At 50.1% G+C, this 26,125-nt stretch overlaps 1 protein-coding gene across 1 annotated transcript; it reads right to left on the bottom strand.

The window, feature by feature from the left end:
- LOC125456982 (glutamine amidotransferase-like class 1 domain-containing protein 3, mitochondrial) lies at positions 1-20,273 on the bottom strand. Its single transcript, XM_059650051.1, has 10 exons — positions 20,195-20,273; positions 19,331-19,446; positions 15,186-15,215; positions 6,684-7,022; positions 6,140-6,192; positions 5,551-5,661; positions 2,332-2,451; positions 1,641-1,733; positions 762-918; positions 1-541 (listed from the first exon to the last, which is right to left on the bottom strand). The coding sequence occupies exons 1-10, from the start codon at positions 20,271-20,273 to the stop codon at positions 413-415; spliced, it is 1,227 nt and encodes a 408-aa protein (XP_059506034.1). The 3' UTR covers positions 1-412.
- Positions 20,274-26,125: the final 5,852 nt, after the last annotated feature.

Here is a 26,125-nt window from a genome sequence, read left to right as displayed (position 1 = left end):
TTTGCATGATCATCAGATTTAATAAAACTGAAATCGCAAACTCTAAAGCCCTGCCTCAATTGATTATTTCTGCAAACAGAAACGTCAGTGATCTATTGCCATGTAATCAGTATAGCAACATTCATACAGCTATAGTGATCAATCGCACACATGTACAAGTGATCTACAAGATGTCCAATCATGTACTTTCAAAGGAAGATCACGCTGTAATAGTGTCCCTGATGGTCTCGCATGGAATCTCCATCCAATCAGAATGATCACAAAAACACCATTCAAAGCCAGAGACTTTGTCCCACTCTTCCCCTGGTCAGACACACACACATTTTCTAACACCCCCAAGACAGACACACATACAAACTCCTGCACCCACATAAGCCTTACACACCAACACAACTGATCGTGAGCGATGGCCTCATTTCCCTGTGAGCTTCAGGACTTGTTGCACCATCTCGCCAATCCCATCAAAGACATGATGCAGCTTCGTTTCACACATAAAGGCAGGAGTGGTCACTACCCGATTCTGATGATCCACGTGGGCAGAGTGAGAAGAACATGTTAAAGAAACCAACTGAGCAGGCATAGGGACAGCACCCAGTCCACCCCATCCCACAGAGTACAGAACCACTGTCCGAGAGTCCAGTCTTACCCAGCCCCTCAGTGCCCAGCCACACTCTACCCCAAGCAGCCAGACTCTTTGTCTGCCCACAAGGTGTTTCCTCCTGACCAGTCCGTAAGTATGCAGAAGCTGCAGTGAAGGATATATTGACGTCATGAACAGTGTGCTTGCCTCCCATTGCATTAATAGCTGCTGCTGTTCCAGCATATGGCCATTTCCCACCTTCCTCATCTTCGTGACCAACAGTGACCTCTACTCCAGGTAGGACTTTAGCAGCCAGCACAGGAGCGATGCAACACAACCTGGAATATCAGAGGGAGAAACAGTAGCTCCATCACGACTGGAGCAAAAAGAGAAGTTGCTGGAAATGCTCAGCAGGTCTGGCAGCATCTGAGAAGAAAAAAATTAGCGTTAACGTAGTATCAGAGATAATGGGAACTGCAGATGCTGGAGATTCCAAGATAATAAAATGTGAGGCTGGATGAACACAGCAGGCCAAGCATTGTGCTCCTGAGATGCTGCTTGGCCTGCTGTGTTCATCCAGCCTCACATTTTATTATCTTAGCGTTAACGTTTTGGGTTTGATGACCCTTCCTCAATTCACTGGACCTGAAACACTGACTCTGATTTTTTTTTTCTTCTCAGATACTGCCAGACCTGCTAAGCATTCCCAGCAACTCCTGTTTTGTTTCTGATTTACAGCATCCGCAGTTTCCGTCACGACTGGAGCAGGGCACTCATGCCCATTTTTAACCTGTATTAGACTGGAACAAATATTAAACTCATCCCACTGCATTCAAATGGCAATGTTAAACTCACTATCTGATTCTGTTTCAGGGTCACCACGCGTATTTCAAACAGCCAACTGATGTTAATCCAGCTCCCTCACACTGTCATTCAGTAATCCCTCTTCTTCCCACCGCCCTGTTACTGATTATCTCGACTGTTGCTAATCCAGCTCTCTCCCAGTCACACATTAACCCTGTCCTATAACTGTTCCCACTACTAACCACTGTGATCTTACCCGATAGGCTTGCACGCCTTGTGGAACTCATTAAGGACACGTTCAATATCAGGGATGACTTTGCAATCCTTCCCATCCTTGGCAAAGGTTGAGCTGGGGGTGCAACAGAAATAGGTCATTCTCACTGCTGCAATCAGCATATACTACACATCATAACTTCCAGAATGGAAGCACATATAATTAAAAATCACAAAAGTGACAGCTTGGCGCTCCCTCAGCGCTGACCCTCCCACAGTGCGGTGCTCCCTCAGTACCAACCCTCCGACAGTGTGGCGCTCCTTCAGCGCTGGCCCTCCAACAATGCAGCAATCCCATTATTTTCACTCACATTAGTTTTCTTTTTAATCAGCAATGCCACCTCACTTTCCTTTTTCTCTGTCCTTTCTAAAACTGAAAACGTCTGAATATTCATTTCCCATGCCTGGTCATCCTGCAGCCATGCATCTGTTGTTTCAACTAATCCTACCCATTTACAGCTATTTCTTTGTCAAGTGTCCTTCTATCACTCAAGCTGATTGTTTTAGACTTGGCACTTGAGCACAAAGTTACCGATATCAATGACCAGTTTGTGTCTCCCGCCTTTCCCCTACCACAGACCTCACAAAACCCATTGCAAGCAGCTATCGCCAGCCCCAGCACGTGTCTGTCATCTGCTGATTCATTAACAAGCCACTCAGACTGTCATACTCACAGATTCTTGGCTGCACCAAAACCTCCAGGGAAGATAACAGCATCATGGTCCTGGGCATTCAGCTGGGCAAGGTCCATGATTTTACCACGAGCAATCCGGGCTGATTCAGCCAGAACATTCCTGAGAGAGAGGGGGAGTCTGAACAGTTCACAAAAAATATCACCACAGAAAGGTGAGACGAGAATGGAGCAACAACTGGAAACAGGCAGAGAGGATGCAGATAAGATGGGAAAAGAGGTCATGGGTAAGGCAGGTGATGGCAGACAGCGAAGGAGGATGGGGTGTTAAGGATGTAAGGATTACTAAGGGGGAGAAAGAGAAAACACAATGAATCTAACATAGCCTGCTCTGTGATTGGTACCTCAGCACACTGTGGTAGAAAACTTTCATTTCCAGGTACTGACTCCCTACAACATTGCTGTCAGTTTGGTTTACTGCCTACACATTGATCAAAAATCCCTCATGACTACATGACCCTTGTTACCTGCAACTTTAATTTCCTCATTTAGTCTGTGCCCGAAATTACTGCTACTGCTTGGCCTAGTTTAAGCTTAAATTACAGAATCATGGAATCCTGACAGTGTGGGAGCAGGTCATTCAAAGAGTATCCCATGCAGATCTAGCCCCTGTGTCCTGACCCTGCATTTACTATGGCTAATCCACCTAACCTGCACATCCCTGCTCACCACAGGCAATTTAGCATGGCAAAACCACCTGCACATCAAGCTGTGGCAGCAAACCGGAGCACTTGGAGGAAACCCATGCAGACACGGGGAAAATGCGCAAACTCGACACCGATAGTTACCAGAGGGTGGAATCGAACCTGGAATACTAGCACTACGAGGCAGAAGTGCTAACCAAGGAGCCACTTGGCCGCGCCACCCTACAGAAGACAGTTGAGCCACTCAATGTCCATACTGTACATGTGGTAAGACATGGATACTTCACATGAGCTAGACAAGCACATATGCAGCAAGTGTCACTGCCTGAAGAAATCTGAGCTTCTGGTTTTGGAGCTTAAGTGGTGGCTGAGTCACATTGCAGTGCCGCTGTGAGGCAGAGGACTACGTCAATAGCAGATATAGAGCAGGGATCGTGCAGGCATTTAAACAATGGGTAACAGTCCAAGGGTAGCGGTCAGGTGGTGTAGCAGGTGCTCAGGTTGATTATTTCCTATTGTGGTGCTGGTGACAGCGGTGGATTTTTACAGCAGTAAAGCAAGCAGTAGGCCCAGCTGCAGAAGAGAAGAATGGAACAGGAGTACTGGTAGGGGGACACACTGAGTACAGAAACAGATGGGCATTTCTATAGCTGCAGATGTGACTCCAGGTATGGTAAATGATACGTTGCGTCCCAGTACCTGGGTTTAGGATGGCAGAGATCAGCAGTGGGATATTCTTCCAGGAGAGTTCAACAGAAAGAGGTTACGCTGACAGAATTTCTAATACCTCCCCATTTTCTACGTCAAATCCCTTTCCCTGAATTCTGCACTTACGTTATCCTTTTCCAGAGTGAAGACTGAAGAGAAGTATTCATTTAACATCTTTCCAATATCCTGTGGTTTCACACACAGTTTGCCCCCTTAGTCCCTAATGGGCCTACCCTTTCCATGGCTGACCTTTTCCCTTTAAAGTATTTGTAAAATATCGCAGGATTCTCCCTAATCTTGTTCTCAAGTTCTTTCTTCTGCCTCCTTTTCATTCTTCTAATTGCTTTCTTAAATGGCCTCCAGCTCTTCCCGTATTCCTCTATTTCGTAGCTGAATTGCTAAAAGCCTTTCTCTTCTTCCTTGTCCAGTCCCGAATTGTCCTAGACATCCAAGGGTCCCTCAACTTACTGCTACTACATTTCCTCCCTCCTCTTGCCATTTTAATCTGTGACCCTCCTCTGTTATACTTCCGTGACCATCCTGGATCCTCTCCACTTTATAGAGTAGAATGGAATATAGAATATGCTTTATTGTCACTTGTACTCCAGTAAGAAAATACAATGTTGTTATTCAAAAGAGGATTAAAAGGAAAGCATAAGCGCCACTTACATTGTCTGAGAATGTGTTAGGAATAAGGTAGTTATAACATTGTGAAAGGGATTTATATTACAGTCTGGTCAAGAGTTCCAAAAAGCAGCAGTTCAGCACGTGGCACCAGGCCCAAGTCCAACAGTTTGTCCCACATCACTCCAGCCTCCAGACTGCTCTTCACTGGCACTTTGCAGCAACAAGGTAAATTGCGCTATACTGGGATTCACTTCACCTTGTGCCACTCCAGGGCTGGAGCATCTTACCCTGCCCTTGACCCTACTGGATCGGCAAACCTTGAGAAATGGAACACGTCAAACCAGGCAAACAACACTGAGCAGGTTCCAAAGGGATAATTCTTTGGCTTGGTAGGGAGGTGAGATTACATGACAAACGTGTCAATCATGAAGATGATAAAATTGAAATGGCGCAGAAAAGGAAATGAATCCAGTGTCTGATTGATAGGAATGTCATGGAGTCTGTGTATAACGGCGTTTGCAGGAGAACTAGAACCTCTTTGTTTTTAATCCGTGACCTTCCGAATCCCCCTCTGTTTTAATCAAAGCCTCCCCTTGCCCCCATGTTTAATCCATGACCTTGCCTTCAATGCTTGAAACGCCAGGTGCTCCTTTTACATGCTGACCTTGATGCTGAGTACCCCCATGATCTTCGTTTTTCCACTCACTACTCTGTTCTCCTGCAAACGCCGTTATACACAGACTCCATGACATTCCTATCAATCAGACACTGGATTCATTTCCTTTTCTGCGCCATTTCAATTTTATCATCTTCATGATTGACACACTTGTCAAGTAATCTCACCTCCCCACCAAGCCACCAAAGAATTATCCCTTTGGAGCCTCCTCAGTGTTGTTTGCCTGGTTTGACATGTTCCATTTCTCAGGGTTTGCCGATCTAGTAACACTCCATCAATCTGAAATGATAACTTTGCTTCTCTCTACAGCAGCTACAAGACCTCCAGAGGATCTCCAGCACATTGTGTTTCTTTATACAGCCAACTTCATGATTATGGCACATTCTACTGGGTTATTTATCACCCTGGGGTGGTATGGAGAGCCACAAGACCACAGGCCCCTCTAGATCAGGCTCAGAAACATGACCATAAACAACATACACTCAGTACACAGGCATTTCCCGACCCTCAGTGTTCAGACTGTACACACAGTCCACAACTAACTCACCGGCTATCGCCAGCAGGCTCACCCTTCACGTGATCCACAACGTGCATCTGCGGGATGTCAGGAGCATAAACCTGGAACTCAGCCCCTCCACGACTCAGGTGAACCAAAATCCTAAATCACAACAAATCAAATTAATTCACCTGGATTGGACACCAGAGTCCAGACAGCACAGCACAGGATTAGATACTGAATGAAGTTCTGAGGAAGGGTCACTGGATCCAAAATGTTCACTCTGATTTTTACTTCACAGATACTGCCAGGCCTGCTGGGCTTTTCCAGCAGCTTTATTTTTGTACCTGATCTACAGCATCCGCAGTTCTTTCGGTTTTTAATGCTCCCTCTATACTGACTTCATCTAACACTCTCAGGACACGGACAAGCACACAGGATTAGATACAGGGTGAAGCTCCCTGTACACTGTTCCCCTCCATCAAACACTCCCAGTACAGGGATAGATATAAACTTCCTCTACACTGTCCCCCATCAAACAGTCCCAGGACAGGGACAGCACAGGGTTAGATGGTGGAGGAGATTATCTCTGGCAGTTTGTGTTTGAGATGAGGTTAATTTTTGTGTAAAATGGTCTTACGCTGAAGCCTCGTGAATTTCTGATCCATCAAAAACTCCACATCCAGAGAGGACCTGCAGGTGGGACAGACACTCGGGTCAAGGACACACCGCGGACAAACACCAGGCCCACAGCCCCCGCCCGGGGGCCCGGGCACTGACCCGCTCCTCTCCCTCCCCCCCGAGGGGCCCGGAAACTGACCACCTCCTCCCCCCCCCGAGGGGCCCGGGCACTGACCACCTCCTCCCCCCCCGAGGGGCCCGGGCACTGACCACCTCCTCCCCCCCCCGACGGGCCCGGAAACTGACCACCTCCTCCCCCCCCCGAGGGGCCCGGGCACTGACCACCTCCTCCCCCCTCCCGCGGACACTGACCACCTCCTCCCCCCCCGAGGGGCCCGGGCACTGACCACCTCCTCCCCCCTCCCGCGGACACTGACCACCTCCTCCCCCCTCCCGCGGACACTGACCACCTCCTCCCCCCCCCGAGGGGCCCGGGCACTGACCACCTCCTCCCCCCTCCCGCGGACACTGACCACCTCCTCCCCCCTCCCGCGGACACTGACCACTGCCACCCTTGGCTCCGGGCGGGAGGCCGACATTAGCCGGTAAAACCGGAGAGAGAGCGCGCGCAACGGCACCAACATGGCGGCAGGTGGGGGCGGGGTCTGGAATTGGGCGGGGCTTGTCGGACAGAGACGGCACGAGAAGTGTGGGGGCCGAGGGCGGGGCGAGAGCACAGGGCGAAGCACGTGAGGGGCGTGGCGGGGGCGGGGGGCGGGGCATGTGGAGGGGCGTGGCAAGAGGGCGGGGCCCGGGACCCCAAGTGCCCAAACAGTGGGATTGAAAATGCAGAGCAGCCAATGGAATAGTCGATATCCAGGCAATGGTGCAGAGTGTGGGGGCTGAGCATTGCAGAGACTGGCCAGAAAGTGACCCACTCAATAAATTCCTCTCCATCCAAACCCTGACACGATGGCAGTCCCCGTCTATGTACGATCCTACTATTCTTACACCTATTTGCAAACTCCGTAAATATTTGCTCTTCACTTTCTCACTGATTACTGATGGGCCTATAATACAATCCCACTAAGGTGACCATCCCCTTACTATTTCTCAGTTCCACCCACCAAATAACGTCAATGGACATTAGAACATAGAAAAGTACAGCACAGTACAGGCCCTTCGGCCCACGATGTTGTGCCGTGGAATAATCCTAATCCAAAAATAAAATAACCTAACCTACATTCCCCTCAATTCACTGCTGTCAATGTGCATGTCCAGCAGTCGCTTAAATGTCACTAATGACTCTGCTTCCACCACTACCACTGGCAAACCATTCCATGCGCTCACAACTTTCTGGGTAAAGAACCTCCCTCTGAAGCCTCCTATATACCTTCCACCTAACACCTTAAAACTATGACCCCTCGTGGCAGTCAATCCTGGCCTGGGGAAAAGTCTCTGGCTATCAACTCTATCCATGCCTCTCATTACCTTGTACACCTCAATCAGGTCACCTCTCTTCCTCCTTCTCTCCAGAGAGAAAAGTCCGAGCTCAGTCAACCTCTCCTCGTAAGACAAGCCCTCCAGTCCAGGCAGCATCCTGGTAAACCTCCTTTGCACCCTCTCCAAAGCCTCCACATCTTTCCTATAATAGGGTGACCAGAACTGGACACAATATTCCAAGTGTGGTCTCACCAGGGATATATAGAGGTGCAGCATAACTTCGCGGCTCTTAAACTCAATCCGCCTGTTAATGAAAGCTGAAACACCGTATGCTTTCTTAACAACCTTATCTACCTGGGTGGCAACTTTGAGGGAGCTATGCACTTGAACACCAAGATCCCACTGTTCCTCCACACTGCCAAGAATCCTGCCTTTCATCCTATGTCCGCTATGTGGATGACACCTTTGTCATCACTAAACAAAACAAATTGGAGGAAACCTTCAAGACCATCAATAATACCCTTACTGGCATAACATTCACAAAAGAGGAGGAAACCAACAACAAACTGCCATTCCTAGATGTCACAGTAGAGCGAACAGCCAATGGGGAACTTCAAACCAGCGTCTACAGGAAAACAACACATACGGACCAAATACTGAACTACAGGAGCAACCATCCCAACACCCACAAACGAAGCTGCATTAGAACATTATTCCAACGAGCCACCACACACTGCAGCACAGAGGAACTACACAGAGCAGAGGAAAATCGCATATACAGCGTATTCAAAAAGAATGGGTACCCTATGAACACAGTCCGACGATTCCTCAGCAACAAACCCAAACAGACAGACAAAACGGGCTCAGAAACCATAACCATTCTCCCCTACATCCAAGACATTTCCAAAATGACTGCCAGGCTACTCGGACCCCTTGGCATCAGGGTAGCCCACAAACCCACCAACACACTAAAACAGCAGCTAATGAACTTAAAAGACCCTATACAGACAACAAACAAAACGAACGTCATCTACAAAATACCTTGCAAGAACTGTGACAAACATTACATTGGACAAACTGGCAGAAAGGTAGCCACCAGGATACATGAACATCAACTAGCCACAAAACGACATGACCCACTATCACTCGTATCCTTACATACAGATGAGGAAGGACACCATTTTGATTGGGACAACACATCCATCCTAGGACAAGCCAAACAGAGACATGCACGAGAATTCCTAGAAGCCTGGCATTCCAACCGAAATTCCATCAACAAACACATTGATCTGGAGCCAATCTACCATCCCCTGAGAAAAAGAACAGGAAATGACATCACCAACCCAAGGAAACCTAACCAGATAAATAGAAAGCGGGACATAACACCAGCGCTTCGTCGGAAGCTCACTGATGATGTTACCTAGTATGGTGACAAAACATCTGGGAACAAACCGGCAAGCTCAATGAACTAGCTTACATCTCGAACACAATAAAGACCTACTCTCTTGTGGACCTAGAGGAGGAGAGTGCTGTCTTGGAGGTGAAAGGAGGACGTCGGGTTGGCTGTGCACCCTTGCGACCAGTGGATCTTAATGCTGGCTTCGGCCTAACGCTGGTTCAGGGGAGCAGCCAACCTGCAACGATGGCTGCGGCAAGTGCTCGTGCCCCAGGTCAGGGGGTCCAGAACACCATCTGTGTTTCCATGAAGAAGGTGGATGAAGGTGCACCTGTGGACCGCACCTTCTTCGTGAAGAGCGTCCTGTTGGACTGTTGTGGGTTCGCTGCTGCGGACATTTACTGCCTGCAGGATTTCCCCGGAGGAGGTTTTTATGATGTGACCTTCCGGAGTGCCAAGCTTTGCGAGCGCTTCCTGGAGGTTTTCAAGGAGAAAGGAGGTGAGGGCCCCCTCTCTGTATCGACCGCTGTCCCGCTGTTTGTGATGCCAACGCAGAGGAGCCGTACGGTGACTGTACACATGTACAACCCGCATGTGCCAGCAGTTGATGTCCTGACCTTCCTCGGAAGGTATGTGAAGGTGGAAGGGGACCTAACTGACATCGTGGACCCCTTTGGCATCTGGACCAGTAAGAGGCAAGTCAAGGTGACGCTGAGGATGGGCGCAGACGGGAATGTCGCACACCCACCGTCCAGCTTCGCGATCGGCGGGAGCAGGGGCTACCTGACCTATGCAGGGCAACCTAAAGTCTGCCATGCCTGTGGTCGGTCAGGTCACATGGCGGCCGACTGCAAAGCCACCATCTGCAGGGAGGAGGGACACCTTGCAAAGGATTGCCCCCAAGAGAAAAGCTGCAACCTTTGCGGGGAAGCGGGCCACCTCTATAGGGCATACCCGCGGCGGGGGACCACCTACGCCCAGGTCGCCGGCAGGGGCAATGCGGGGCCAGCCCCCCCCGGAGGAGAGGAAGGCACCAGGGCCCAGCAAGGACCCCACTAATGTGCAGGAGGGCCAGGCCGTGCAGGAGGGCCCAGCCCCGCAGGATGGGCCCGAGGCCAGCAAAGCGCCCCTGCAGGCTCCGATTCCCCCCGACAACCCGGAGTCGATGGAGGCGGCGACAGGCGACCCGGGGAGTGGACAACAGTCCGGAAAGCGAGGAGGAAGGTGCGTCGACGGGCCCAGGAACCGCAACCATCAGGCGGGAAGAGGCAGCTACAGGGGGGCTATAAGAGCTCCTCTGACGAGGAGGATTCGGAGAGGGCCCACCTGAAGCAGACGTTAAAGGTCTCGAGGGGGAAGGAAAGCAGCACCCCGCTTCCAGGTGATGGGAGGTGTCCTGAGGCTCACTCCGACACCCAGTCAAGTGCCGCTGGAGCACTGGAGGGCCTCCCGGAACTTCCAGGCGGGAAGGAGGAAACAGCGCGTCCCCAGCCTGACCCGGAGCCAGACCCTCCTGCCTCCGCACCCCTGACAGGGGGATGCCACCCGGAAGGCAGCACGGACGGTTTCCTGAGCCCGGAGAGCGTCCAGCAGTTAGCCCGGGCAATGGGCATGAAGGGACAGATGGAGGGGCTGGACCTTGGACTTGGGGAGGGTACTGTGGTCACTGCCCACAATGGGGGTACGAATTGCGAGCATTAATGTGCACAGCGTCAAGTCAACCGCGAGATGTGTGTCCACGTTGGCCTACCTGACCACCATCAAGGCGGACCTCCTGTTTCTGCAGGAGTGCGGGATACCGCACCTCGGCAGGTACGGGAAATGGTCCGGCGCCTGGACCTGTGGGCCTTCGATCTGGTCGGGGGGTAGCGACTGTCGCTCCTCGGGCCTGGCTATTCTGCTGCAGGGGCGCGACTTCACCATCTCTCGAGTTCAGGAGGTGGTGGGGGGTCGCCTCCTAGTGGCTGACATCACCTACAGGAATGCTCCCCTGAGGCTGATCAACGTGTACGCCCCAGCGGTACGGAATGAGCGGTTGGCCGTCCTGCAGCGGCTTCCACCCCTGCTGGCTACATCCAGGCCGGTCATCCTAGGCGGAGACTTCAACTGCATCATCGATGCAGATGGAAGATCCGGCGTGGGGACAGCGGGTGGGGGGATTCAACTGGACGTCACGTCCAGATTCCTGATGGGCACGGTGAAGGACGCCAAGCTGCTCGACGTCTTCAGCACCCCTGCAGACGGAGCGCAGCAGAGGTACACCTGGTCGCGGCCAGACTGGTCTATCTGCTCAAGGATAGACTTCCTGTTTGTGTCACGGATGTTCTCGGTCAGGTCCACCGGCGTCGAGCCGGTGTTCTTCTCTGACCACTGCCTCCTGTTGGCCGACTGTCACTTACAGGACAACCAGCCGGCCGGCAAGGGGACGTGGAAGCTCAACACAACTCTGTTGACCCCAGAGAACGTCGAGGAGCTTAAGAGGGAGTACGCCGGTTGGAGAACTGTGAAACCCCACTTTGAGTCTCCGGGCGACTGGTGGGAGACGGTGAAGGAGAATATCAAGAGGTTCTTTGTCCTCAAGGGTGTTCGGAAGGTGAGAGAGAGGCAGGGAAAGCTGTCGCGACTCCAGAAAAGGGTGTAGAACCTGCTCCTTCTCCAGTTCATGGGGGTCGATGTCACGGAGGACCTCCGCGAGGTGAGGGGCCAGCAAGCCTCGCTCTTCGCCGCGGAGGCCTCCAGGATAATCTTCCGGTCCAGGGTCCGCACCGTGGAGCAGGACGAGACGTGCTCACGTTTCTTCTTTCAGAAGGTGCACAAAGAGAGCTCTGTGCTTAGCCGGCTGAAGGAGGACGATGGCTCGGTGACGTCGTCTCGACCCGACATTTTGAGGATCAGCAGATCCTTCTATGCCGGACTGTATGACATGAAGCCCACGGACAGCACGGCCTCCAAGTCGTTCCTGTCGTCTTTCACGGAGGTCTTAGACGACGGCATGAGGGAGTGGCTGGACCGGCCGATATCCCTGGACGAGCTGGCCAGAGCCCCCCAGTCCTTGCAGAGGAATAGGACTCCCGGAAGCGACGGCTTACCGGTCGAGCTGTATTCCGCTCTGTGGGGCCTGGTCGGCCAGGACCTGCTGGAGGTGTACAATAGTGCGCTTCGGGCAGGGGAAATGTGCAAGTCCATGAGGAAGGGCATCATCACCCTCATTTACAAGAGGAAGGGGGAGAGGGAAGAAATTAAGAATTGGCGTCCCATTTCACTTTTGAACGTGGACTACAAAATCCTGGCCAAGGTCATTGCCAACCGGGTCAGGTCTGTCCTGGAGTCAGTGATTCACCCTGACCAAACCTGTGCTGTGCCGGGCAGGAAGATCGGTGAGAGCCTCGCGCTCATCAGGGATACGATTGCCTACGTACAGGACAGGCGGGTGGACGCCTGCCTCTCCAGCCTGGACCAGTAGAAGGCCTTTGACAGGGTCACTCATGCTTACATGAGGGACATCCTCTCCAAATTGGGGTTCGGGGAGGGCATCCGCAATTGGATCCGGCTGCTCTACGCCAACATCGTTAGCGCAGTCTCGATCAACGGGTGGGAATCAGACAGTTTTCCTGTCAGATCTGGAGTCAGGCAGGGCTGCCCGCGCTCTCCTGCCTTGTTCATGTGCTGTGTGGAGCCCTTTGCCGCCTCCATCAGGAAGGACGTGAGCCTGAAGGGTGTGACTATCCCAGGCAGCGGAGGCCTTCAGGTCAAGATCTCCCTGTACATGGACGATGTCGCCGTGTTCTGTACCGATCATCGGTCGGTGAGTAGGCTGTTGGACATCTGCGGCCAGTTTGAACTGGCCTCGGGTGCCAAAGTCAATAGGGGTAAGAGCGAGGTCATGTTCTTCAGTAACTGGGATGACCGCTCCTTCATCCCCTTCACCATCAGGACAGACTACCTGAAGGTGCTGGGTGTTTGGTTTGGTGGAGCTGGGGCATGCACTAAGACTTGGGAGGAGCGTATCACCAAACTGAAGCAGAAGCTGGGCAGGTGGACGCTCCGGTCCCTCTCCATCGTGGGTAAGAACCTGGTTGTCAGGTGCGAGGGGCTTTCGGTACTGTTGTATGTGGCGCAGGCCTGGCCTATTACCTGGACCTGCGGTCACCCGGGCCATCTTCCACTTCATTTGGGGGTCGAGGATGGACCGGGTCCGCAGAGACACCATGTACAAAGACCTGGGAAATGGGGGAAAGGACGTACCGAACGCCACCCTCGCCCTGACGGCTACCTTTGTGTGCAGCTGCATCAAGCTGTGCGTAGATCCTCAGTACGCAAACACCAAGTGTCACTACTTACTGAGGTTCTACCTGTCCCCGGTGTCGCGAAGGATGGGCCTGGCCTCGTTGCCTCGGAACGCTCGAGTAGTTGGACCGTTCCGTACCACCTGTCCTTCGTGGAGAAATTTTTGAAAGGAAACACCTTTGACCGCAAGGCCATCAGGCAGTGGTCAGCACGTAGTATCCTCGAGACCCTTCGGGGAAAGGAGAGGGTGGATCCCATCGTGTGGTTCCCCACGCAGACTGCCAAAGTCGTTTGGCAGAATGCCTCATCGCCAGAACTTTCAAACAAGCACAAGGACATTGCTTGGCTGGCGGTGAGAGGGGCTCTGCCAGTGAGATCCTTTATGCATGCCCGGAATCTCTGCACCACCGCACGCTGCCCTCGAGGCGGCTGTGGCGGGGGCGAGACTGTCGATCACCTCCTTCTGGAGTGTGCCTATGCGCAGGAGGTCTGGAGGGGGATGCAGTGGTATTTATTGAGGTTCGTCCCGAGCAGTTCCGTGACGCGGGACTCCATGCTCTATGGGCTGTTTCCGGGGACGCACACCGAGACCAACATCAACTGCGCCTGGAGGACCATCAATGCGGTGAAAGACGCTCTTTGGTCTGCCCGCAACTTGCTGGTCTGCCAGCTGAAAGAACTGACCCCGACCGAGTGTTGCAGACTGGCACACTCCAAGGTCCAGGACTACATGCTGAGGGACGCGCTAAAGCTTGGGGCAGCCGCCGCCAAGGCGCAGTGGGGAAAGACCACCGTATGAGCCCCCTCGTCCAGAAAAGGGAAAAGAATCCTATCTGGTAACTGGGCCCAGCTGGCGCCTTCCCCAACTGGTCAGGGGACCAACTGGGACTGTGCGGGGTGACGACTGCCAGGGCAGTTTCTTTGCTTTGTTTTTTTTTTCTGTTTTGTTTTTTTCCTTTAGTTGGTGTATGTACCCCCTGGGTAACCCGGAGTGGCTTGCACGACTGGGTAGGTGTATAAATGTGTTATTTTTTGTACATTCTATGAATAAAGTATTTTTTTTCAAATAAAAAAAAGTGACGAAACGTCTGAAAACGAACCTTCCAGCTCAGCGAACAAACTCACATCCAGAACCTCAACCTGAGCTACAAATCTTCTCAAAACTCGCTAGCACCTATGGGCGCAATACGCTAAAACTGGCCCAAAGATGGGAAACCAGTGCCATCCGACAGAGTGCCACCCGCGAACAGCTGTACTTCCTGCATGAATGCCTAAGGAAACAGGTACTACCCAAATGTCTCAAATACAAACCTCACCTTAACACCCCGCCAGCCAAAAGAATAGCAGAGCAAAACGGCCGCAGAATGCTTAGAGAAGTGATCAATGATGCCCACAACAGACTCCGTACATACAACCGGGAAATTTCGCGCCAAAAAAACTTGACTCACTAACGTGACAGACCATGAATGGACAGGCACAGCACAACGAGCCATAGACATCAGGCAGCGGCAAACACAGAAAAGGAAAAAACTAGACAAACTCACACAAAATAACAACACAGACAGCACAGAAACATGGATAAAAAACTTATCTGACCGACCATTAACAGACACTGAAAAAGCCGTCTTAGTAAGAGGATTAATTTACAACTTCCAGGATGCGGACAAGAAAGATTTCTTAGCAGTGTTAGAAACAACACTGAAAGACAACAAACTCACAGAAGAAACCCAGCAAACCATCAGACAGACAGTCGCACCAACACTAAGCAGGAAAAAAGGAAGAAAACACACTCAACACACAAGAAAGGAAAGCCCTAAAAGGACTCAAAGATAAAAACACCGTTATCCTACCTGCAGACAGAGGACTCTTGACAGTCATCTTAAACCGAACAGACTACATTGAGAAAACGAACGCACTGCTTGCAGATACTGGCACTTACCAACAGGCGGCGATAGACCCGACCCCACAGCTAGAGAACCGAATCACAGCCTTACTCAAAAAACTTGCAAAATCTGGAGAATTAAACAAGAGAGACTTCCAAAAAATGAAACCAGATGGATCCAACACACCACGCTTCTACGGACTACCAAAAATTCACAAACCAGAGCCCCCCTCAGATCCATAGTCTCGCTACCTGGAACACCAACCCACAGATTAGCCAAGGAACTACACCAAAGACTAAAACAACTAGTAGAAGACTCCCACCACTCCATTCGCTCCACCCAAGAATTCCTGAACATCAAAGACACCAAGATAGAAGAGGATGAAATAATGGTCTCCTTTGACATAACAACCCTGTTCACATCAATCAACATCAACCTGGCCAAAGAAACACTGATGACACTATTAGAAGAACAGAAGACACATACACCAGACACCACCAGCCTCATCAGCAAGGACAACATCATCAAGCTAGTGGACCTATGCCTCACCACCCACTTCACTATCAATAACCAAAACCTACAGACAAACCAACGGTACACCCATGGGATCTCTGATATCAGGGTTCTTAGCAGAGGCAGTAATGCAGAGACTCGAACAAACAGCTCTGCCAATCATCCAACCCAAACTTTGGGTCCGCTATGTGGATGACACCTTTGTCATCACTAAACAAAACAAATTAGAGGAAACCTTCAAGACCATCAATAATACCCTTACTGGCATAACATTCACAAAAGAGGAGGAAAACAGCAACAAACTGCCATTCCTAGATGTCACAGTAGAGCAAACAGCCAATGGGGAACTTCAAACCAGCGTCTACAGGAAAACAACACATACGGACCAAATACTGAACTACAGGAGCAACCATCCCAACACCCACAAACGAAGCTGCATTAGAACATTATTCCAACGAGCCACCACACACTGCAGCACAGAGGAACTACGCAGAGCAGAGGAAAATCACCTATACAGCGTATTCAAAAAGAATGGGTACCCTATGAACACAGTCCGCCGATTCCTCAGCAACAAACCCAAACCAACAGACAAAACGGGCTCAGAAACCATATCCACTCTCCCCTACATCCAAGACATCTCGGAAATGACTGCCAGACTGCTCGGACCGCCTTGGCATCAGGGTAGCCCACAAACCCACCAACACACTAAATCAGCAGCTAATGCACTTAAAAGACCCTATACAGACAACAAATAAAACGAACGTCATCTACAAAATACCTTGCAAGAACTGTGACAAACACTACATTGGACAAACTGGCAGAAAGCTAGCCACCAGGATACATGAACATCAACTAGCCACAAAACGACATGACCCACTATCACTCGTATCCTTACATACAGATAAGGAAGGACCCCACTTTGATTGGGGCAACACATCCATCCTAGGACAAGCCAAACAGAGACATGCACGAGAATTCCTAGAAGCCTGGCATTCCAACCGGAATTCCATCAACAAACACATTGACTTGGAGCCCATCTACCATCCCCTGAGAAAAAGAACAGGAAATGACATCACCAACCCAAGGAAATCTAACCAGATAAATAGAAAGCGGGACATAACACCAGTGCTTCGTCGGAGGCTCACTGATAATGTTACCTAGAATGGTGACGAAACGTCTGAAAACTAACGTTCTAGCTCAGCGAGCAAACTCACATCCAGAACCTCAACCTGAGCTACAAATCTTCTCAAAACTCGCTTTCATCCAATATTCAGCATTTAAGTTCGACCTTCCAAAATGCATCACTTCACATTTATCCAGCCCAGCTCTGCATACTGTCAATGTCTCGCTGAAGCCTGCAATAGCCCTCGATACTATCAACGGCACCTCCAACCTTTGTGTCATCAGCAAACATACTCACCCACCCCTCAACCTCCTCATCCAAGTCATTTATAAAAACTACAAAGAGCAGAGGCCCAAGAACAGAGCCCTGTGGGACACCACTCAGCACTGACCTCCAGGCAGAATACTTACCATCTACAAACACTCTCTGCCTCCTGTCAGCCAACCAATTCTGAATCCAGACAGTCAAATCACCCTGTACCCCATATCTCCTGACTTTATGAATGAGCCTGCCGTGGGGAACCTTGTCAAATGTCTTGCTGAAATCCATGTACACCACATCCACTGCTCTACCCTCATCAACCTGTCTCGTGACTGCCTCAAAGAACTCTAAGATTTTTGAGGCATGACCTGCCCCTCACAAAGCCATGCTGACTCCCTTTAATCACGCTATGCTTTTCCAAATAGTCATAAATCCTATCCCCCAGAGTTCTTTCCGAAGCCTTGCTTACCACAGACGTAAGACTGACTGGTCTGTAATTTCCAGGGATTTCCCTATTCTCTTTCTTGAAAAGAGGAACAACATTTGCCTCCCTCCAATCTTCCGGTACGACTCCCATGGTGAGTGAGGAATCAAAGATCTTTCCCAGCAGTTTAGCAGCCTCCTTTCTCACTTCCTGGATAAATCTGGTGTGGCCCTGGGGACTTATCAATCTTAATGTTTGACAAAATTTCCAGCACATCAACTTCCTCAAATGTCGATCTGTTCAAGCTTGTTTTCCTGCTCCTCAAAGTTCTCATTCACAACAAGGTCTCTTTCCTTAGTGAAAACCAAAGCAAAAAACTCATTTAGGGCTTCCCCTATCTGCTCAGACTCCACGCACAAGTTCCCTACGCTATCCCTGACTGGCCCTACTTTCTCCCTGATCATTCTCTTATTCTTCACGTATGAGTAAAATGCCTTCGGGTTCTCCCTAATCCTTCCTGCCAAGCCTGTTTAGTGCCCCCTCCTGGCCCTCCTCAGTCCACTTTTGAGCTCCTTCCGAGCAAGCCCGTAATCCTCTAAAGCAGTGCTAGACCCTTACTTCCTCCACCTTACGTACACTGCCTTTTGCTTTTTGACAAGAAGCAGCTCTGTACCCGTCATCCAAGCTCCTTAATCTTACCCCTTCTTACCTGTCTCAGAGGAACAAATTTATGCATCACTCGCAACAACTGCTCCTTACACAGTCTCCACATGTCCGCTGTGCCCTTTCTGTGGAACAATTGCTCCCAATCTGTACTTCCCAACTCCTGCCTGATAGCGTCATAGTTTCCTTTACCCCAGTTAAATATCTTCCCCTGGTAACTGCTCCTTTCCCTTTCCATGGCTGTGGTAAATGTGAGGCTGTTGTGGTCACTGTCGCCAAAGTGTTCTCCCACCGCGAGATCTGACACCTGTCCTGGGACATTGCCAAGCACCAAATCCAAAATGGCCTCTCCCCTCGTCGGCCTGTCCACATACTGAGTAAGGAAACCCTCCTGAACACACCTGACAAAAACGGCTCCATCCAAACCATCTGCACTAAGGAGGTTCCAATCAATATTGGGAAAGTTGAAGTCACCCATAACAACATCCCTGCTACGTTTGCACTTTTCAACAATCTGCCGGCCAATGAGTTCTTCAATCTCCCTACTGCTATTTGGGGGTCTGTAGAAAACCCCCAGTGAGGTGACTGCTCCCTTGCTGTTCCTAACTTCTACCCATACTGACTCAGTCAACAAACCTTCCTCGGCAGCCTTCATTTCTCTTGCTGTGATGCACTCTCTGATTAGCAACGCTACACCCCCTCCTCTTTTACCCCCTCCCTGTTCTTTTTAAATGTTCAAAACCCTGGAACATCTAGCAACCATTCCTGCCCCTGTGAAACCCACGTCTCCGTTATTGGCCACAACATCATAGTCCCAAGTACTGATCCATGCTCTTAGTTCATCACTCTTATTTCTGTCACTCCTTGCGTTAAAGCAGACACATTTTAACCGATCCCTTCGTTCCATCACTTGAAAAACCTTCCCGGTAGATTCACTGCATCCTGCTACTGCCTCATCTACTACTAAGCCCCCTCCCCCCTCAGATGTGTGGCTCTGGTTCCCACCTCCTGCCAAACTAGTTTAAACCCTCCCGAACCACTCGAGCAAATCTCCCACCCAGGACATTTGTGCCCCTCCAGTTCAGGTGCAACCCGTCCTTCATGTACAGGTCCCACCTTCCCCAGAAGGCATCCCAATGGTCTAAGTATCTGAAGCCCTCCCTCCTGCACCAGCCGCGCAGCCATGTGTTAAGCTGCACTCACTGACTGTTCCTCACCTCGCTATCCCGTGGCACCGGTAGCAAACCTGAGAACACTACTCTACTCGTCCTGCTCTTCAGCTTCCAACCGAGCTCTCTGTAGTCCCTTTTCAGATCCTCAATCCCTTTCCTGGCTGTGTCATTGGTGCCAATATGTACCACAATTTCTGGCTGCTCACCCTCACCCTCCTCCTTCAGAATCTTGTAGACCCGATCGGCGACATCCCGGACCCTGGCACCTGGGAGGCAACATACCTTCTGGGAGTCCCGTTCCTGACCACAAAATCTCCTGTCAATCTGTCTAATTATTGAGTCCCCTACCATTAGCTTTTTACTATTCTCCCCCACCTTCCCTTCTGAGCCACAATGCCAGGTTCAGTGCCAAAGACCTGACAACTACAGCTTTCCCCGGTAGGCCGTCCCTACCAGCAGTATCCAAAGCAGTATACTTATTGCTGAGGGGAACGGCCACAGGGGATCCCTGCTCTGTCTGTCGGTTCCCTTTCCGCCCCCTGACTGTAACCCAGCTGTCCTTATCCTGCGCTTGAGGAGTGACCACCTCCCTATACATCCTCTCAATTTCCACCTCAGCCTCCCGAATGATCCGCAGTCCATCCAGCTCCAGCTCCAGTTCCCTAACTCAGTTTTCGAGGAGCTGGAGTTGGGTGCACTTCCCGCAGAGGTGGCCAGAAGAGACATGTGTCATGCCTCTCACCTGCCACATTCTGCAGGAGGAACATGTAACTGTCCTAACATCCATACCCCGCTAATCTGAAAGCTCACACGGTACTAAACTGGGAAGAGAAACAAAAAAAAAGAAAACCTGAAAAAAAAACTTACCGAGTCTACACCCACTTAAAACACTTAAAAACAATCACTCACCTTCCCAGCAAGCTCCACTTCTTCCGCTCTTCCAGCCACTCTCTGCTGCAAAAAGGACCGCTGGCTTCGAGGTAACCATTTAAGTAGCACTCACTTACCTTCCCAACTGCCTCTGTGCTGCAACCTCACTTCTGCCTGGCTTCCACCGCTCTCTGCTTGTTGACCTTCTATCAACCTGTGTTGCCACCTTCAGGGTACAATGGACCAGAACAGCGAGATCTCTCTTTGCATCAATTTTCCACAGGGCTTTTCCGTTTACCGTATAGTTCGCTCTTGAATTGGATCTTCCAAAATGCTTCACCTCGTATTTGCCTGGATTGAGCTCCATCTGCCATTTATCTGCCCAACTCTCCAGTCTATCTATATTCTGCTGCATTCTCTGACAGTCCCCTTCACTATCTGTTACTCCACCAATCTTAGTGTCATCAGCAAACTTGCTGATCAGACCACCTACACCTTCCTCCAGATCATTTACATATATCACAAACAACAGTGGTCCCAGCACAGATCCTTGTGGAACACCACTGGTCACAGTTCTCCATTTTGAGAAACTCCCCACCACGACAACTCTCTAGAGCATAAGAACATAAGAACTAGGAGCAGGAGTAGGCCATCAGCCCCCTCGAGCCTGCCCTGCCATTTAATAAGATCATGGCTGATCATTTTGAGACTCAACTCCATTTACCCCCCCACTCACCATAACCCTTAATTCCTTTACAGGTCAAAAATTTATCTAGCCTTTCCTTAAAAACATTCAATGAGGTAGCTTCAACCGCTTCAGTGGGCAGGGGATTCCACAGATTCACAACCCTTTGGGTGAACAAGTTCCTCCTGACCTCAGTCTTACATCTGCTTCCCTTTATTTTGAGGCAATGCCCTCTAGTCTTGGTTTCACCTGCTCGCGGAAATAACCTCCCAGCCTCCACTTTGTCTACTCCCTTCATAAACTCTTCTGAATTCCAATCAGTATAATCCCAGTCTACTTAGTCTCTCCTCATAAACCAACCCTCTCAACTCTGGAATCAACTGAGTAAATCTCCTCTGCAACCCCTCCAGTGCTAGTATATCTCTTCTCAAGTAAGGAGACCAAAACTGCACACAGTACTCCAGGTGTGGCCTCACCAGGACCCTATACAGCTGCAGCATAGCCTCCCTGTTTTTTAGACTCCATCCCTTGAGTAATGGCAGACATAAACGGCAGACATTTGCCTTTTCAATTACCTGCTGCACCTGCAAATCCCATCTTCAGCAATTCATGCACAAGAACACCCAAGTCCCTCGCACAGCGGCGTGCTGCAATTATTTACCATTTAAACCATAGTCCATTTTGCTGTTATTCCTACCAAAATGGATGACCTCACACTTATCAACATTGTACTCCATCTGCCAGACCTTTGCCTACTCACTTAGACTATCTATATCCCTCTGCAGACTTTCAGTGTCTTCTGCACACTCTGCTCTACAACTCACCTTAGTGTCATCTGCAAATTTTGGCACATCACACTTAGTCCCCAACTCCAAATCATCTATGTAAATTGTAAACAATTATGGTCCCAACACTAATCCCTGAGGCACACCGCGAGCCACTGACCGCTAACTAGAAAAACACCCATTTCCCCCTACTCTTTGCTTTCTACTGGTCAACCAATCCATGCCAATACATTATCTGTAATACCGTGCAACTTTATCTTATGTAGCAGCCTTTGGTGTGGTACATTGTCAAATGCCTTCTGGAAATCCAGATACACCACATCCACAGGTTCCCCGTTGTGCACCATGCAAGTAATGTACTCAAAGAATTCCACCAAATTAGTTAAACATGACCTACCCTTCATGAACCCATGCTAGGTGTTTCCCATGGGACAATTTATATCCAAATGTCTTGCTATTTCTTCGTTAATGATAGATTCAAGCATTTTCCCCACCACTGAAGTTAAGCTAACTGGCCTGTAGTTAGTGATAATGGGAACTGCAGATGCTGGAGAATCCAAGATGATAAAATGTGAGGCTGGATGAACATAGCAGGCCCAGCAGCATCTCAGGAGCACAAAAGCTGACGTTTTGGGCCTAGACCCTTCATCAGAGAGGGGGATGGGGTGAGGGAACTGGAATAAATAGGGAGAGAGGGGGAGGCGGACTGAAGATGGAGAGAAAAGTAGATAGGTGGAGAGCGGAGTATAGGTGGGGAGGTAGGGAGGGGATAGGTCAGTCCAGGGAAGACGGACAGGTCAAGGAGGTGGGATGAGGTTAGTAGGTAGGAGATGGAGGTGCGGCTTGGGGTGGGAGGAAGGGATGGGTGAGAGGAAGAACAGGTTAGGGAAGCAGAGACAGGTTGGACTGGTTTTGGGATGCAGTGGGTGGAGGGGAAGAGCTGGGCTGGTTGTGTGGTGCAATGGGGGGAGGGGACGAACTGGGCTGGTTTTGGGATGCGGTGGGGGAAGGGGAGATTTTGAAGCTGGTGAAGTCCACATTGATACCATTGCGCTGCAGGGTTCCCAAGCGGAATATGAGTTGCTGTTCCTGCAACCTTCGGGTGGCATCATTGTGGCACTGCAGGAGGTTTGTTGCGAACCGAGCGGAGGTGTTCTGCAAAGTAGTCCCCAAGCTTCCGCTTGGTTTCCCCAATGTAGAGGAAGCCACACTGGGTACAGTGGATACAGTATACCACATTGGCAGATGTGCAGGTGAACCTCTGCTTAATATGGAAAGTCATCTTGGAGCCTGGGGTAGGGGTGAGGGAGGAGGTGTGGGGGCAAGTGTAGAGTTTCCTGCGGTTGCAGGGGAAGTTGCCGGGCGTGGTGGGGTTGGAGGGCAGTGTGGAGCGAACAAGGGAGTCACGGAGAGAGTGGTCTCTCCGGAAAGCAGACAAGGGTGGGGATGGAAAAATATCTTGGGTGGTGGGGTCGGATTGTAGATGGTGGAAGTGTTGGAGGATGATGCGTTGTATCCGGAGGTTGGTGGGGTGATGTGTGAGAACGAGGGGGATCCTCTTTGGGCGGTTGTGGCGGGGGCGGGGTGTGAGGGATGTGTTGCAGGAAATGCGGGAGACGCGGTCAAGGGCGTTCTCGATCACTGTGGGGGGAAAGTTGCGGTCCTTGAAGAACTTGGACATCTGGGATGTGCGGGAGTGGTATGTCTCATCGTGGGAGCAGACGCGGCGGAGGCGGAGGAATTGGGAATAGGGGATGGAATTTTTGCAGGAGGGCGGGTGGGAGGAGGTGTATTCTAGGTAGCTGTGGGAGTCGGTGGGCTTGAAATGGACATCAGTTACAAGCTGGTTGCCTGAGATGGAGACTGAGAGGTCCAGGAAGGTGAGGGATGTGCTGGAGATGGCCCAGGTGAACTGAAGGTTGGGGTGGAAGGTGTTGGTGAAGTGGATGAACTGTTCGAGCTCCTCATTGGGAACACGAGGCGGCGCCGATACAGTCATCAATGTAGTTACCTGCTTTTTGTCAACTTCCTTTTTTAAACAGTGGTGTCACATTGGCTATTTTCCAATCTGTGGGAGCCACCCAAGAGTCCAGTGAATTTTGGTAAATAATTACTAGTGCATTTGCTGTTTCCCCCATCAGCTCTTTTAGTGCCCTGTCTCCTCCCACCTCTGTCTCCTGTTGCCCATCCAGTTCTCTATCCGTCTAGCTAGTACTTCCTGGACCCCATGCAACTTCACTTTCTCCATCAGCCTGCCATGGGGAACCTTATCAAACACCTTTCTGAAGTCCATGTATGTGACATCCACAGCCTTTCATTCATCTGTCAACTTTGTCATGTCCTCAAAGAATTCTATCAAATTGGTAAGACATGACCTTCCCTGCACAAAACCATTCTGCCTATCACTAATAAGTCCATTTTCTTCCAAATGTGAATAGATCCTATCCCTCAGTATCTTCTCCAGCAGCTTCCCCACCACTGACATCAGGCTCACTGGTCCGTAATTTCCTGAATTATCCTTGCTACCCTTTTTAAACAAGGGGACAACATGAGTAATTCTCCAGTCCTCCGGGACCTCACCCATGATCAAGGATGCTGCAAAGATATCTGTTAAGGCCCCAGCTATTTCCTATCTCGCTTCTCTCATTAACCTGGGATAGATCCCATCAGGACCTGGAGACCTGTCTACCCTAAAGCCTTTTAGAATACCCAACACTTCTTCCCCTCCTTATGTTGACCTGACCAAGAGTAATCAAACATCTGTCCCTAACCTCAACATCTGTCATGTGCCTCTCCTCGGTGAATACCAACGCAAAGTACTCATTAAAAATCTCACTCATTTTCTCTGACTCCTCGCATAACTTGCCTCCTTTGTCTTTGAGCGGGCCAACCCTTTCTCTAGTTACCCTCTTGCTTCTTATGTACGAATAAAAGCCTTTCGGAGTTTCCTTAACCCTGTCTGCCAAAGATATTTCGTGACCCCTTTTCACCCCCTTAATTCCTGGTTTCAGATTGGTCCTGCTTTCCCGATATTCTTCCAAAGCTTCGTCTGTTTTCAGTCACCTAGTCCTTATGTACGCTTCCTTTTTCCTCTTTGCTAGTCTCACAATTTCACCTGTCATCCATGGTTCCCTGATCTTGCCCTTTCTATCCCTGATTTTCACAGGGACATGTCTGTCCTGCACTCTAATCAACCTCTCTTTAAAAGCTTCCCGCATATCAAATGTGGATTTACCCTCAAACAGCTGATCCCAATCCACATTCTCCAGCTCCTGTTGAATCTTGCTATAGTTGGCCTTCCTCTAATTTAGCACTCTTCCTTTAGGACAACTCTTGTCTTTGTCCATGAGTATAAAATTTACAGAATTGTGATCAGTATTCCTAAAGTAATCCCCTACTGAAATTACAGCCACCTGGCCGGGCTTATTCCCCAACACCAGGCCCAATATGGCCCATTCCCAAGGTGGACTATTTACATATTGCTCTAGAAAACCCTCCTGGATGCTCCTTATAAATTCTGCTCCATCTAAACCTCTAACACTAAGTGAATCCCAGTTAATGTTGGGAAAATTAATATCTCCCATTACCACCATCCTGTTGCTCCAACATCTTTCCGTAATCTGTTTACATATTTGTCGCTCTATCTCACGCTCGCTGTTGGGAGGCCTGTAGTACAGCCCCAACATTGTTACTGCATCCTTCCTATTTCTAAGCTCTGCAGTCCTCCATTGTGCCCTCATTCAGTACGGCTGTGATACCCTCTTTGACCAGAAATGCAACTCCTCCACCTCTTTTACCTCCGTCTCTATCCTGCCTGATGCATCTATATCCTGGGATATTTAGTTGCCAATCTTGCTCTTCCCTCAACCAAGTCTCAGTAATAGCAATAACATCGTACTCCCAGGTACTAATCCAAGCCCTAAGCTCATCTGCCTTACCTACTACACTTCTCGCATTAAAACTAATGCACCTCAGACCACCTGTTCCTTTGCGTTCATCATCTGCTCTGTGCCAACTAGTCACACTGACTTCATTATCTCGTTCCTTACAGGCTTTAGTGACTACCTCCTTACTGTCCACTAACCTCCTCATTTGGTTCCCATCCCCCTGCCACATTAGTTTAAACCCTCACCAACAGCGTGAGCAAAAGCATCCCCAGGACATTAGTTCCAGTCCTGCCCAGGTGTAGACCGTCCGATTTGTAATAGTCCCATCTCCCCCAGAACTGGTCCCAATGTCCCAAAAATCTGAATCCACTCACTCCTGCACCATCTCTCAAGCCACTCATTTATCCTGGCTATTCTTTCATTCCTACTCTGACTAGCACATGGGACTGGTAGCAATCCTGAGATTACTACCTCTGAGGTCCTACTTTTTAACTTGGCTCCCAACTCCCTAAATTATGCTTGTAGGACCTCATCCCATTTATTACCCATATCATTGGTGCATATATGCATCATGACAGCTGGCTGTTCACCGTCCCCCTCCAGAATGTCCAGC

Source organism: Stegostoma tigrinum, chromosome 12 (assembly GCF_030684315.1).
Source record: "Stegostoma tigrinum isolate sSteTig4 chromosome 12, sSteTig4.hap1, whole genome shotgun sequence".
Lineage (NCBI taxonomy): Eukaryota > Metazoa > Chordata > Chondrichthyes > Orectolobiformes > Stegostomatidae > Stegostoma > Stegostoma tigrinum.
This window is presented reverse-complemented; position numbering and strand designations above follow the sequence as displayed.